This window comes from Aethalodelphis obliquidens, unplaced genomic scaffold (genome assembly GCF_003676395.1).
Source record: "Aethalodelphis obliquidens isolate GAN/ISIS:26980383/991018 unplaced genomic scaffold, ASM367639v1 scaffold59, whole genome shotgun sequence".
Taxonomy (NCBI): Eukaryota; Metazoa; Chordata; class Mammalia; order Artiodactyla; family Delphinidae; genus Aethalodelphis; species Aethalodelphis obliquidens.
This window is the reverse complement of record NW_020838003.1, coordinates 280617-295063: the sequence shown is the minus strand read 5'-3', so window position 1 is coordinate 295063 and position 14447 is coordinate 280617. Positions and strand designations below refer to the sequence as shown.

At 37.1% G+C, this 14447-nt stretch overlaps 1 protein-coding gene across 5 annotated transcripts in view; it reads right to left on the bottom strand.

Annotated features, from left to right (window-relative positions):
• Positions 1 to 8012: 8012 nt before the first annotated feature.
• The window catches only part of RUFY3 (RUN and FYVE domain containing 3), an 84646-nt gene continuing 78211 nt past the window's right edge, over positions 8013 to 14447 (bottom strand). For 4 of the 5 annotated variants that reach the window (XM_027087658.1, XM_027087659.1, XM_027087657.1 and 1 more), the window contains 3 exons: positions 12160 to 12187; positions 11325 to 11393; positions 8013 to 9462 (listed from right to left, as the gene is read on the bottom strand). In XM_027087658.1, coding sequence (XP_026943459.1) covers positions 9319 to 9462; positions 11325 to 11393; positions 12160 to 12187 — 241 coding nt within the window. In that variant the 3' untranslated portion in view covers positions 8013 to 9318. The remainder of the gene's footprint in view (positions 9463 to 11324; positions 11394 to 12159; positions 12188 to 14447) is intronic. The other variant, XM_027087661.1, reaches the window with a different exon arrangement.

The following is a 14447-nucleotide window of genomic DNA, read 5'->3' as shown; positions in this document are numbered from 1 at the left end:
ATCTGATGTGATATACTCACTTCTGCCAGGGAATTAAGCAGAACCATTTTGTGCTTGTCTTTCCACGTCTGGGTCAGACGCTTCTGCCAGGTGGCAAGGGAGACTGATTCTGCTGTGGAGCAGTAGGCTCTAAATCCTTCTCACTTCTGTGGTGTGGAGAGAAAGAAGCAGGAGAAAGCCACTTCCATCTATGTGACATTTTGAGGCAGTGACCCTGCTTATTACTAGTTAACATGCCCTATTGGCATCCTCTGCCCTAAACAGTCCCTTAGCGGGTTCTCACTTGGAGATTTTTCTCTGGATTACATCTTGATCATTTTATAATTTAAAACATTCCATTATTTTGAGAGTTTTCCCTAAATTATGTGAAAGGGTTCACGTTCAATTGGTAGGGCCTGTGTTATAGAGTAGAGTGGTATCTCTCAGCAGTAAAGTGCCTAAGTGCCAGGGCTTTGAAAAAAAAAAATTGCTCTAATGTAGTAGGAATACATTTTTCCCGCCTGAATTCAGCAGATCAGAAAATAAATCTCTGAAGTTTGTACGAAGGGAATAAAGCTGCTATAAATATTTGTGTGTAGGTTTTTATGTATACATAAGATTTCAACTCATTTGGGTAAATACCAAGGAGTGTGATTGCTGGATCATATGGTAAGACTATGTTTAGTTTTGTAAGAACCTGCCAAACTGTCTTCCAAGATGGCTGAACCATTTTGCATTTCTACCAGCAAAGAATGAGAGTTCCTGTAGCAACTCATCCTTGCCAGCATTTGGTGGTGTCAGTGTTTTGAATTTTAGCTATTCTAATAGGTGTGTAGTGATACTTAGTTTTAATTCGCAGTGCCATGATGTGCAGGATGTTGACATCTGTATATATTTGCATCGGCATATTGTCTTTGGTGAGGTGTGCAGATCTTTTGCCCAGTTTTTTTAGTTGGGTGGTTTTCTTACTGAATTTCAGGAAGAGGATATAGGAAGGTTTAATTTGGTTCTTAAACCTCGATGATACGAAAATAAATAGAATAATTTTTAAATTTTGTGGTTTTTTGAAGGAAATAAAATTCAAGAGATATGAAGGGCTATACGGTGAGCAGTTTCCTTCCCATCCTATACTTCAGCCACTTAGTTCCCCTTCTCAGGCAACCCTGTTATCAGTTTCTAATGTAAACTTCCAGTGATTTTACTGTATAGATAAGCAAATATTAATAGGCATTTTCATTTATTTAAAAAATATAAATTATAGCATAGTATGCATACTATTCTGTACATTTCTTCCCATTTAATTACATTCTAAATATTTTATATCCGTATATAAAATCCTTCCTCATTTTTTAAAATGATTGTACAGTGTGGGTGTATTTCATTTAACCTGTCCTTACTGATGAAGATGTAAATTGTTTCCAACCTTTTGCTGTTATACTGCTGAAATGAATTACCTTGTATAAATTTGTATCATTTTGTACATACATAAATTTCTCTGTAGGATAAATGATCAGAGTATGTGCACTTGTAATTTATATCTAAAATTCAATTGATATCTATAATTTGTTTTTCCTTAGTTTGCACCAGCAATGCAATGCAAGTGTCCATTTCCCCATAGCCCCCCAACACAGTGTATTAGCAATCTGTTCTTTGCCAATCTGCCAAGGTTAAAAAAAACACACAGAATGGTATTCTCTTATGATGGAGCATTTCTTCATGTTTAAGGGGCTTTGGGATTTTTTTCTTATAAATTTGTCTTCATATCCTCTCCCCATTTTTCTTTTTCTCTTATAATCCCCATCTACTTATCCTCATTAATTTTAAATCAACTTCAAGACAGCATCATTTTATCTGGATATATTTCAGTGTACATCTCTTTTAAAAAAAAGACTTTAAAAAGTACCATCATTCCTAAAAATACTAATTTCTTATCAAATATCTATATAAAAGTATATTTGAATCATGATCTGAACAACAGTCCACACATTGCAATGGTTATTATGTCTCTTTTTTCCCCTGCAACATGTTTTAATAAAAAAATTCAAGTATCTGGAAAAGTTGGATTAAAAACATGCCTATACCTACCACCTAGATTCTACAAGTAACATTTTGCCATATTTTCTTCATCATGTATCTGTGCACCCATCAGTCTTTTTTCTTTATGTGTGTCAAAGTTGTAGACATCTATACTTGAATCTTAAGCTTTGTGGCATCCATATCATTAAGTAGACTTCTTGTTCTTGAGGTAAAATTTACAGTGAATTGAACAAATATTAATTTGATGAGTTTTGACATACAGCTGTGTAACCCAAACCCCTTATACAAGCTATGGAACATTTCCATCACGTCAGAAAATTTCTGTAGTCAATTCCTGTACCTCTCCCATCCCTTTTTATTAGGATTTTGTCTTCACCATAGATTAGTTTGGCCTATTCTAGAACTTCATAGAAATGGAATCAGTATGTATTATTGTGTAAATTTCTTCCTCTCAGCATGTGTTGAGATTCATCTATGTGTTTCAGCTCTTTGTTCCTTTTCATTGTTGAGTAGTATTCCATTGTATGAATATGCTATAGTTTAACCTTTCACTTGTCGGGTGAACAGCTTGTGGGCGCTGGGCTGTTTCCAGTTTTTGGCTATTATGAATAAAGTTGCTGTGAATATCCTGTGCAAGGCTTCTTGTGGACCCACGTTTTAATTTCTTTTGGGTAAGTACTTAGTAGAATATCCTAAATTGCAAGGTTGATACATTTTTAATTTTACTAGAAATTGACATACCCTTTTCCAGAGTGGTCATCCTGTTTTAAACACCCGCAAACAATATGAGAGTTCCAGTTGGTCCACATCCTCACCATCTGATGTTTTCAGCCTGTAATTTTAGCCATTCTGTAGATAGTGGTATTTCATTGTGGTTTTCATTTGCTGTCCCAATAAATGATGTTGAGCATATTTTCATAAGCTTATTGACCATTCAGATATCTTTAGTGAAATTGAAGTGCCTGTTTCTCATTTCTTTTAATCTTAATGTTTCCCCTTCCATTTCTTTTTTCCCTTCTTAGTTGTTGAAGAAATGCGATAAACCTTTAGAGGTTTTCCACAAGCTGAGTTTCGCTGATGGCCTTTCAGTGATGTTAAATGAGCACTTTTCTATTGTGTTTGGTCTTTTTCTTAATTAATTGGCTTAATTGGCAGGAGACCTTGCAATGAGCTGGCTTTAAATACTGCCCCCCCCCACCCCCTGACAGTTTGTCACTTTATTTGCTTATCATGGCAGAAATTGTTTTTATGTGGTAGATTTCTTAAATCTTCCCCTTTTATGGCTTCTAGGTTCTGTGTCAGAATTAGGACATCCCGGTGAAATGATTTTGAAAGCACCTGGTGATAAAGCATGAAGTTGTGTAGCCAATGTAGACTGTAGAATATGGACAGCTCAGTGAAACCCACAAGGATCACCAAGGTACATTTAAGAATAAGCTTCTCAAATGATCCAGACTAAATTTGAAGCCTGTGAAACTTCACAAGTGTATTCAAAGACTTGTGATCCCAAAACGTGCTTGGTTCTAACTGAAATAAAGAGGCTCTCAACCTTTCTGCCACTTGATGATGACATTTGGGAATAAAGACCAGAACTGAGAAACCAAGTTACTCAGAATTTCTGATAGGCTGGCAGTAATTCCATCCATTTCTTGTCCCCTCAAGAGAGCAAATGGGGGAATACAAGTGATAATATTGGGCTAATTTTTAACCTGCTCTAATTTACAGGAGTAAACTATTTGTGATAGACCTTATAATTGAATATGAATGATCCTAATCTGCTGAAAAGCAGCACCCCAAAATGGCATGGTAGTACTGCTGCCTGGAGACTTGTTCAGTCTTTCTACCCCACTACCCATTAGAGTCCTGAGTCCTCTCTCTTTACCAAGCTTAGTTATTAACTCAGGAATCTGACATCCTCAGCACTGCTTACAGTTGGTCTCTGGTTCTATTTTTAACTATGTTTACATTTCAAGATGATATGCTGTCTTTGAATAAAGTTTGTCTTTTATTCTAGGTATAGAAACTGTGCTTATCAGATCCTTGATTTCTGATTTGGTAGATTGACATGCTTGCAAAATCTCTTATACAAAAGTAATTAATGTGTTAACAACAAAATCAGCTGTCCTCAGGAATGTTGAGAATAAAATAGAAAACCTCAATAATTGACAATCCCCAAGCTAACAAATGTCTAAGAATCATTAAGATTTGACCTGGGAGAACATTTGTGGGGTTATTAGGCTAAGTTATTAGAAAGATGCTTTACTATATATCAAAACATGCCACTTACTTCTGAAATATAATTCTTTAAAAAGGGCTACATTTTCTCTTGGGCAAAGCTGAAATGAGGCTGTAATATAGGCGAGGGCCCTGAGAGTTACTTCAAAATCATTAGGCCATACCTGGAGTCCTTTTACAGAATGGTTAAATTCCCTTTTAAGAATTTAAATCATACATTTTTTTCCTGACTTTCACTATTTTTTATTACTAGGTGTTTTTTATTTCCATTAAATTTTTTTTAAAAAAATTGAAGTATAGTTGATTTACAATGTTGTATTAGTTTCAGGTGTACAGCAAAGTGATTCAGTTATACATATCTATATCTATCCTTTTTCAGATTCTTTTCCCATATAGGTTATTAGAAAATACTGAGTACAGTTCCACGTGCTGTAAATTAGGTCCTTGTTGGTTATCTGTTTTATGCATAGCAGTGTATATATGTTAATCCCAAACTCCTAATTTATCCCTCTCCACTGCTTTCCCCTTTGGTAACCATAAGTTTGTTTTCTATGTCTGTGGGTCTATTTCTATTTTGTATATGTTAATTTGTATCATTTTTTTTTTAGATTGCACTAATAAGTGATATATACTTGTCTTTCTCTGTCTGACTTACTTCACTCAGTTTGATAAATCTCTAGGACCATACATGTTGCTGCAGATGGCATTATTTCATTCTTTTTTTAGCTGAGTAATATTCCATTCTTTATCCATTCATTGATGGACATTTAGGTTGCTTCCATGTCTTGGCTATTGTAAATAGTGCTGCAGTGAACATTGGGGTGCATGTATCTTTTCAAATTATCATACATTTTTATAACTTGACTGTAAATAATGAATGAACCAAGGACGTTGTGCTGAGCTATAAATCTGATTTAAAATCCTCATGCTGAGGAAAATTCTCAGATTCTATTTGGAAATAAACTGCATTTAGGGAGTTTAGTCAAGTTCTATTAGGTCAGACCTGTAGTTGTTTTGAGTATGAAAGCACGATTTTTAAAATTTAAATAAACTTTATTTCAAAATAGCTTGACATATACAAAAATGTTGCAAAAGTAGAATTCCTACTACTACCTCACCCAATTTCCCTACTGTTTACATCTTACATTCCTACAATATATTTGTCACAACTAACTTTAGTACATAACCATTAACTAAATTCCAGACTTCATTCAGATTTTATTAGCTTTTCCCTAGTATCTTTCACTCCAGGATCCCACATTACATTAGTCTTCGTGTCTCCTTAACCTCAGTCTTTCTTGTTTTTGATGACCTGACAATTTTAAGGAGTACTGGTCAGATATTTTGTTATATGTCCCTCAATTGGAGGTTGTTCTCATGTTTAGACTGGGGTTATTGGTTTTGCAGAGAAAGAATACAAAGGTGTCATTCTCACTGCATTCATCTTATCAAGGATTCATGTTATCAACATGACTTATCACTGACCATGTGAATTTTGATCACCTGACCAAAATAGTGTCTCCTAGGTTACTATAAAGTTCCTTTTTTCTCTTTCTATAGTCTCCTTTCTCGAAGTTACTAAGCACAGCCCAGATTCAAGAGGTGGGGAGGTAAGCTCCACTTACCTGAAAGAATAGTAGCTACGTAAATTATTTGGAATTTTTCTGTATAGGAGAGATGACATTTCTTCACCATTTATTTAATCCTTTATATTAATATGGACTCGTAGGTATTTTATACTCTGGGTAATAATCCTATTCTACGTTATTCTGCTCACATTTTTTCAGCTTTACTCATTGGGAGCTTTTAGCTTGTTCCTGTATCCCTTTGAGAATCAGCCATTTCTCCAAGGGGTCCTGGTTCCTTTTATTGGAGAATGATATTAGAAACCAAGGTTTGGTTTCTAATGAAAGATTGGGCATTGGGTGTGCCCAGTGCTACTGGGGTGTCGACTTCCAGACCCTCTCAGCAGATGGGGCTTTATGTCTGTGTACCAGCCATATACACATACATATCTAATTATTTTCTGTATCCGACTGGAAAGCATGGTACTTTAAAAATCGTGGTAAAATATACATAACAAACTTTACCATTTTAATCATTTTTAAGTGTACATTTTTGTGGCATTAAGTACATTCATATTGTGCAAACACCACCACTACCATCCATCACCAGAACTTTTTCATCTTCCCCCAACTGAAACTCTGTATCCATTTCCCCCTTCCCCAAGTCCTTGGTAACCACCATTTTACTTCATCTCTGCCATTCTACTATCTATGAATTTGACTGCTCTAGGCACTTCAAACAAGTGGAAACCTACTTGTCCTTTTGTGACTGGCTTATCTCACTTATGTCCTTAAGGTTCATCCATGTTGTAGTATGTGTCAGAATTTCCTTTTTAAGACTGAATACTACTCTCTTATATGTATCTGTCATATTTTGTTTATCCATTCATCAGTCAATGGACACTTGGGTTGCTTCACTTTTTGACTATTGTGAATAATGCTGCTATGAATTTGGGTGTATGAATAATTGGTTCGAGTCCCTGTTTTCATTTCTGGGTATATACCCAGAAGTGGAATTGCTGTATTAATGGAACTTTTAATTTCTTTATGAACCAACCACGATACTGTTTTCCACAGTGGCTGTAACACTTTACATTGCCACCAACAGTGCACAGGAGTTCCAGTTTCTCCACAAGTTTTTAATTTTGATGAAGCCCAACCTATATTTTCTTATGTTGCCTGTGCTTTTGGTGTCTTATCCAAGAAATTGCTACCAAATCCAATATCATGAGTCTTTCTCTTCTCTATGTTTTCTTCTGAGTTTTATAGTTCTAGCCCTTATGTTCAGATCTTTGATCCATTTCGAGTTAATTTTGTATATGATGTAAAGGTCCCTTTTAATATTTTTGGCATGTGGATATCCAGTTTTTCCAACATCAGTTTTGAAAATACTTTCCTTTCCTCATTGAATAGTCTTGGCACCCTTGTCAAAAATAATTTGACCATACATGTGGGGGTTTATGTCTATGCTCTCTATTCGATTGGTCACTATGTCTGTCTTTATGCCAGTACCATACTGTTTTGATCACTGTAGCTTTGTAGTAAGTTTTGAAATCAGGAAGTGTGAGAGACATTCAATTTTGTTCTTTTTCAAGATTGTTTTGGCTATTTAGGCATCCCTTGAGGTTCTACAGGAATGCTTCTATTTCTGCCAAAAATATTGGGATTTTTGATAGAGATTACATTGAATCTGTAGATGGTTTTGGGTAGTATTGGCAATGTTTTGTAGTTTTTGGTGTACAAGTCTTTTACCTGTGTGGTTAAGTTTATTCCTAAGTATGTTATTCTTGGTGATGCTAAATGGTGGAAAGCACAATTTTCAAGGAAGAAAGGCCTAACATTAAGTCGAGGTATTCATGACTTGGTCCCCTTGCTTTTGTGGGCAGCTGCACTAATAACAGATCTTTGGAGCTTTGTTTTATTAAAAAAAACAAAAACGAAATGCTATATAGCTTATGTGCATTTCAAAATCAAATCTCAAGTGGTTAATTACTTATTCCTCCTTACATTCCATGTGGCCTCTTTTCAATTTAATTCAAAATTAATTATAAAATAACTTTTGCTAACTCAGGATAATTCCCCACATTATCTGTAGCACTTAGAACAGTGCTGGCACATATATGTGGTAAAAAAATAAGGAGAATGAAGAATCACAAGAAATAAATATTATTTAAAGGGAAAAAAATGACAACAAACGAGGCTAGAATTATTAGGTTTTATTTTTCCCTAGTACTCTTAAAACTCAGCTTCACCAAGTAACAGGTCAGACCTCTGGAATAACAACTCTTTTTCTGGGCTGTAACCCTTTTCAGGAGACAGAATTTATCAAATATCATAGTTCCAGGATGTTTCTACCCCATAATTCTAAGCCACTTACAGAATCATATCTTCTTAGGTCTTAACTGGAATCAAACAATCTAGACACATGTAACATAATCAAAAGAGCATAAACCATTTCTTTTCCTTCCCCTGCTGAATGCACTTCCCTCTTTTTCCCCAAAGGGTTTGTCACTAAGAGATGTTGAAGTATCTTACTTTCCAAGAAACCTGCCTACCAGTTCTGAATCTGAGCCTGGAATAAGGGATCTCTTAATTCACAAAAGAATTTAATAAATATTCTAAGCTAATTATTCTCAGCCAAGACAAATTAAATTTGTTTTACTTTACACCCGACATAGCTTTGCTTCAATACTTCCTACTTGCAAAAGTCAAACCCTATCTTTAAAACCCCTTATAATTTCCATGACTGAGAGGAAAGAGGGAGTGGGGAAGGCGGGCTTGTTGTGTAGTAGGGGATTCTGAAAAGGGCAGATACTTAGTTTTGAAGTCACTAAGTGGAAAAACAGCAAATGTTCTTCCTCCTTATTCCGATAATGAAAACACATGTAGGCCAGAACTAGAAAATTCTGGTCCTAAAACTATAATATATTATAATAGTTTTAAGTACATTCAAAATTTATATTACTCTTTAATTTATTTTCCCTGAGTTTGGGTTCACAGTTTGGTAGAGATACTTTAAAGAAGAGGTAGTTAGTGGGGGTAAAGAAGAAATAATGTTTGTGTCTAGCAGCATCTGGGAAAATATGTAACATCTGTCATTTCAATCTCAGTTAACAATTCTCTTTTCCTCTTGAATCTGAGAATGTAACAGAGGGATGATCGTTTTCCTTTTTATTCTTATCCGCCAAGGACCCTCTCTCCTATAACATCCACCCCAGTAGTATTATCACTATTCATAAAAATGAACAGCCCTTCCAAATGCTCCAAAGTGGGGTTGTTTAGATTTAGCAGAGAGAGGCTCAACTGAGTAACTTTTATTCATACAGTCATTAGAGAAAATGAGCAAAATTCCAGTACTGCCAACCACTGCCTTTTCTCCCTGGACCTGGTTTATTTAAATCATTCCTGTCAATTCTTGAGTTGATTCTAAAGTCTGGGCTCTAGGAGATCCTGACATCTAACACAGGTAGGGACATTTTGGTCCAGATCTCAGACTCCAGTCTTACAATGGGCTGCTGGAATATTGTTTCATCAGATGCTCATGACAGGGATTGCAAACTCGCTCAGGCTTGATACTTGAAGGAAGAGGCAGTTCGTTTGTTGAGCAGGCATTACAGAAGGTTCCTCTGCAGTTCTTACACACATTCTACAAGGAGAGGGGGAGATCAAGTGGGTAACAGAAGAGCAGGGCATAAGGATGCATGGGATATAAGAGGCCAAATATGATAGATGCTCAATGTCTAATAAAATACTGGCTGAATGTGTGCCACACAGTATCTAACTAAACAATCTGTCTACAAAGAAGCATACAGTCTAGTTCTTAGATTTAAATGAAGAGAAGCATTTCCACAGAATGCAAATGAACAGATACTACAATAATTATTTATCTTTATAATATATACTTTCATTTATATTCACCTTTAGGTGGGCTACTTCTAAAATTAGTTTGCAATTACCCAAGCATACTTCAAATAAGGCAGGCAGTGACCTAGCCATGGGTAGGGTTGGGTAACTGACATAAGATTAAAAACTTTGCTGAGCATGAACTGAAAGTATAATTTCTAATACACTGATGTGCTCAGTGCTTTCCTGTGATGCTCTACAAGCACATCCTTTGGGGTTATCAGTGCAGCAGGAGCACAGCTTCCTGCATCCTTTTTATTGGGAAGTTAGTCTCTTTATTAAGCATTTTGAGTCTTTAGTGGCCAAACTGTGGGACAGCATGTGAGTCATTATGGCAGTGCCACTGGTAAAGCTGTGATAGGTTGGTGCACACATAGCTCCAAGGGTCCCTATTTAAAGGCTGTGAAGAATGATTTCCCCCATAAATAATGCTACTTTTCCCCAAACAATTCATCTTCTTGAGGGTGCAGCAGAGCTAGGGGGGGTCATTTTTATTTGAAAGCCTGGGAGGAATCTTCCTCTGACATATTGCAGTTAGTTTGCATGGCTTAGAAAAGAAAAGCCAGAATTAGATTAGCAGCTTCTTCTGTTTGGGAACACATTTCTCTAATTACAACTTCCAATTCCATAAAGGCAGTTTATCTTTATCTGCTTCTGCTAATTTAAGACTAGGTCATGCTACAATTTTGCTTGTTAAAATTTAGCAGGATCGCAAATGGTGGCACGCAGGTTGTAACCCAGAATTTGGGCACGTTTCCTTCTCTTCTAAGCACTTGTTTCTGACATTCATTTGTCCATAACATTTCTTGAGCATCTACTATGAACTGGGGACCATATTAGGTGCTGGGGGATCCTACTGTGAACAAGGCACAGCTATGGCTGTCAAAGACACTTACTTTTCCTGCATGCTTCCTTCACCCTGCTGACTCTAGGATAACAAGCTGGGTAGGGGTTTAGGCAGAGACCCTTGAGGATCCAAGGGGAGAACAAGTGATTTGGTGGAGAAAGAGCTCATTTCCCTCTCAGAGGCTGTTTCCCAAATAATTCAAAGAACCAAAGAACCCAACCCCCCACCCCGCCCCAACTTATCTTCTCTGTACTAAGCAGGATGGAGTACTGGAAGGCGTATAGACTTTGGAGCCAGAGTCAGGTTGCATCTGGGCTTTCAGTAACTGGGATAATGCACTTGACACCTCTGAGCCCAAGGTTCTTTATATGATGATAGCACAAGGGACACAAGCTTAACAAGAACAAGGACTTGGGACTCGGTCTACATTTTGTTGATTACTCTTTCTCCGGCACATGGAATAGTACATTCCGCATAGTAGGCACTCAATAAATATTTACTTACAAATTTATGTTTGTTTTAAATTACTTCTATAGTTAATTTAATATTTTAATATTTATAGTATTTAATATTTTAATGGGGACTTACTAACATGACTTAATAGGACTGAAAAAAAATAGGTACACACTAAATGCTTGCTCCTTTTGCTTTTCTCCCCACTCTCTGCACTCTATACAGCGAAGTCCCTATCGTGAGAAGCGGCTGGTGGTGCAGTGGGTGTCCCTGTGAAGAACCTGTTCATTTCTCGCCACTGTTACCTTTGTTAGACTGCAGTCTTCCTGGCACAGCTGACACATCTGTGGCTTTTCGGAGGGCAGCGGCTGATCCTAAACCACACAGTGAGCCGGTTAGTTTCCCTTAGCCCCGGAAAGACCAGTATTTTCAGAATATGCATTTTTTAGTTACAAAATTAACATAATCACACTACAGGCTATCTGGAAACTAGAACAAATTACATACAGTCTCACCACCTTATATACAACTCTGATAATCCTATCATTATCCTTGGTGCTCTTTTAATTTTTATAATAAAGTAACGTGATTTTATCTATATAAAGAAAATTCACGTATATAAATGTAAAAAGCTAAAAAAAGGAAGCCCCATCCCTCTTGTCTTATTCTATCACCAAGAATGGAGGGAGTAGGCATCATTATATCCTAATAGATAGATGACAGCAGTGACTCAGACATAGTAGCATTTATCAGTTTTCTCATGGAGTTGTCATCTACCACTATATTTGTAAATGTTTGGTTATTTCTAAGTGATCAATAAGTATTTTTTCTCTTCATTTTATATAAGGGAAGACTAAGGGAAAGGGAGGTACAGTGAGCTCTCAGGTCCCGTGGTATGTCAAAGAGAATCTCAGATAGGAAGTTAAGAGCTGCTGTTTACTTAGTAAATTGCTCCAAACTGTGCTACTTCCTGTGAGCGTTTCAGCCAAATGCATGTTTGTTCAGGATATTATTAAAAGGATGGGAAGCAGAGGCCTGTATGCATTCATCTACCTCCCTTGCTGCCTTGTGTACAGCTAGGCATGGTCCAGCCAACTATTTAATTTATACAAGGTGTTTTAGGACAGGAGACTCAGTTACCTGTTCATTCACAGGGTGAGACGGCAGCCTACAATGGGAAAGTAGAAACAGTAACTAATAGCAACATATTTCCTTTTTAATCATTTCAGAAGCACACAAAAAGCAATACCATGGTTCTTTTATGTTGCTGAGACCAAAGTAATTATTAATGTTGACCTCCAAAGAGAGGAAATTTTGGTTGTTAAATCTATTACTAGAATATGATCCTACATTATGCTAGTAGCTTCCTGTTTAAAAATAGATTGGAGTTACATTTTGTTTCCTTTTTACTACCAAGAAAATAGTGGTTATGTTTCCCAACCTGTAAAACGTCAATGGCCAAGGCCATACTTTTAATAGCTTTTTTCCTATCCAATATTATGGAAACCTACCCATTATCATATGTCACGTATTAGTCCCTTCTCCCACGTACCCATTCAGATTGAAATATTGCTTCATGATACCAGCTGAGCTAACCCCGATCTTCCCAACTTGGAACAGAACTTATACAAGAGGAGAAGCAAAGCCTCCTCCTCAGCAAAGCCTCAGCTCTGGGAAAAATGGACCACAGATCTACAATGGTTCCAATTCTCTTTGGTTGAGTGGCAGTGTGACCATCAGCGTTACCAGGTTTTCAGCTGTTCCTTGGACCACAATCCCAGGAAACCTCGGTATGTTTTAGGATTGCAGTTCTGGCCAGGATAGGCCCTGGCAGCAGCTATTGTATAGTGCAGAGACAAAGGGCTTAAAAACAGAAAGACATGATAAGGAGAGGCAACTTGGGCCTCTCTGTGGGCCTCAATTTTCTCACCTGTAAAGTAGGAATGGATGATTAAACTTTTGTAAGGAGATAATGAATGTGACACACTTTTTAAGCTGCAGAGCACAATACAAATATAAGGTAGTACACTTGTCCCTCCCTATCATCAGGTTCCGCATCTGTGGTTGGTTAAATCCCCAGATGAGCAACCCACAGATACAGAGAGCCCAGTATATTCGTGGTACTAGGCCATTTTATGTAAGGGGCTTGAGCATCCATGGATTTTGGTATCTGAAGGGGCTCCTGGCACCCTGGATACCGAGGGACAACTGTATTGTCTTATATTCCCAGGGCCTAAAATCAGAACCTGGCATGTAAGACCCTCTTGAATGTAAATGACTTGATTTTAGTCTGGAACGTGGCTGACTCTGAAAGGCCCTTTTGAGCCCTGGTTAATTTTGTGGTCTAATTCCTTCCCATGGCCCATGCTGATCTATAATGTTAGATGGACTGTAGTTTAATAAGGCTGGTCCTAGATCAGACCATGTTCTTTGGGAGTAAACTTAAAGGTACTAGAATCATTCTGGCCTTGGAGGTGAGGAAGAGCAGTTTAGGCTAAGTACCTGCAAAATCAGCCTACTGTTGGACTGTGTGATTTATCTTCCCCAGCAGCTAGTTTTGCTCCAGATGACACCCTATCTCATTCTTAAGGCATTAAAGGCTGGACAGGTACAGCTGCCAAAAATGTATACTGTATAGGTCTCTCAAAATCCCTCTATGGTATCTTTCCTTGATGATAATCTATTTTTGTTGTTGTCATTAATAATAGACTTTAAATTTTAGAGCAGTGTTATGTTCACAGCAAAGCTGAGCAGAAAGGACACAGATTTCTCATATATTCTGTTGGACCTCCCACCCTCCAGTCATTATCAATGTTCCACACCCGACTGGTACCTGATGTTACAGTCATTGAACCTAAACTGACACATCATAAGTCATAGTTTACCTTAGGGTTCACTCTTGGTGTTGTACATTCTGTGGGTTTGGACAAATGTATAATGACATGTATCTATCATTATAGTGTCATACAGAGTATTCTCACTGCCCTACAAAATCCGATTCATCCATCCACATCCTCTAAGCCCTGGCAATCACTATCTCCATGGTTTTGCCTTTTCCAGAATGTCACATAGTTGGACCTTCTTCATTTTTTAATACAGTGGCAGTATGTAATGTTTTGTTGTTAAAATAATTGTTAAAAAGTCAACTTCCTTGGAACGATCCCGTGTTCTTCGTTGCGGGGAAATGAGATGAAGAGTTAAGAAAAAGGAATAAAGCAAAACTGTTTTTCTCCTTAAGACAAAAAAAGTAAGGGAAATTAGAGTATTTATTTGAAACATAGCTGCCTTTCACTTAGTACTTAGGTGGAAACAAGTCATGCCCAAGTACATTTAAGAACCTAGGAAATGCTATGGTTTGTGCTTCATTTACTTGTCCTACTGATCCAGTAAAGATTAGATTAGACATAATCCTTTAAGTGATAGTTTGG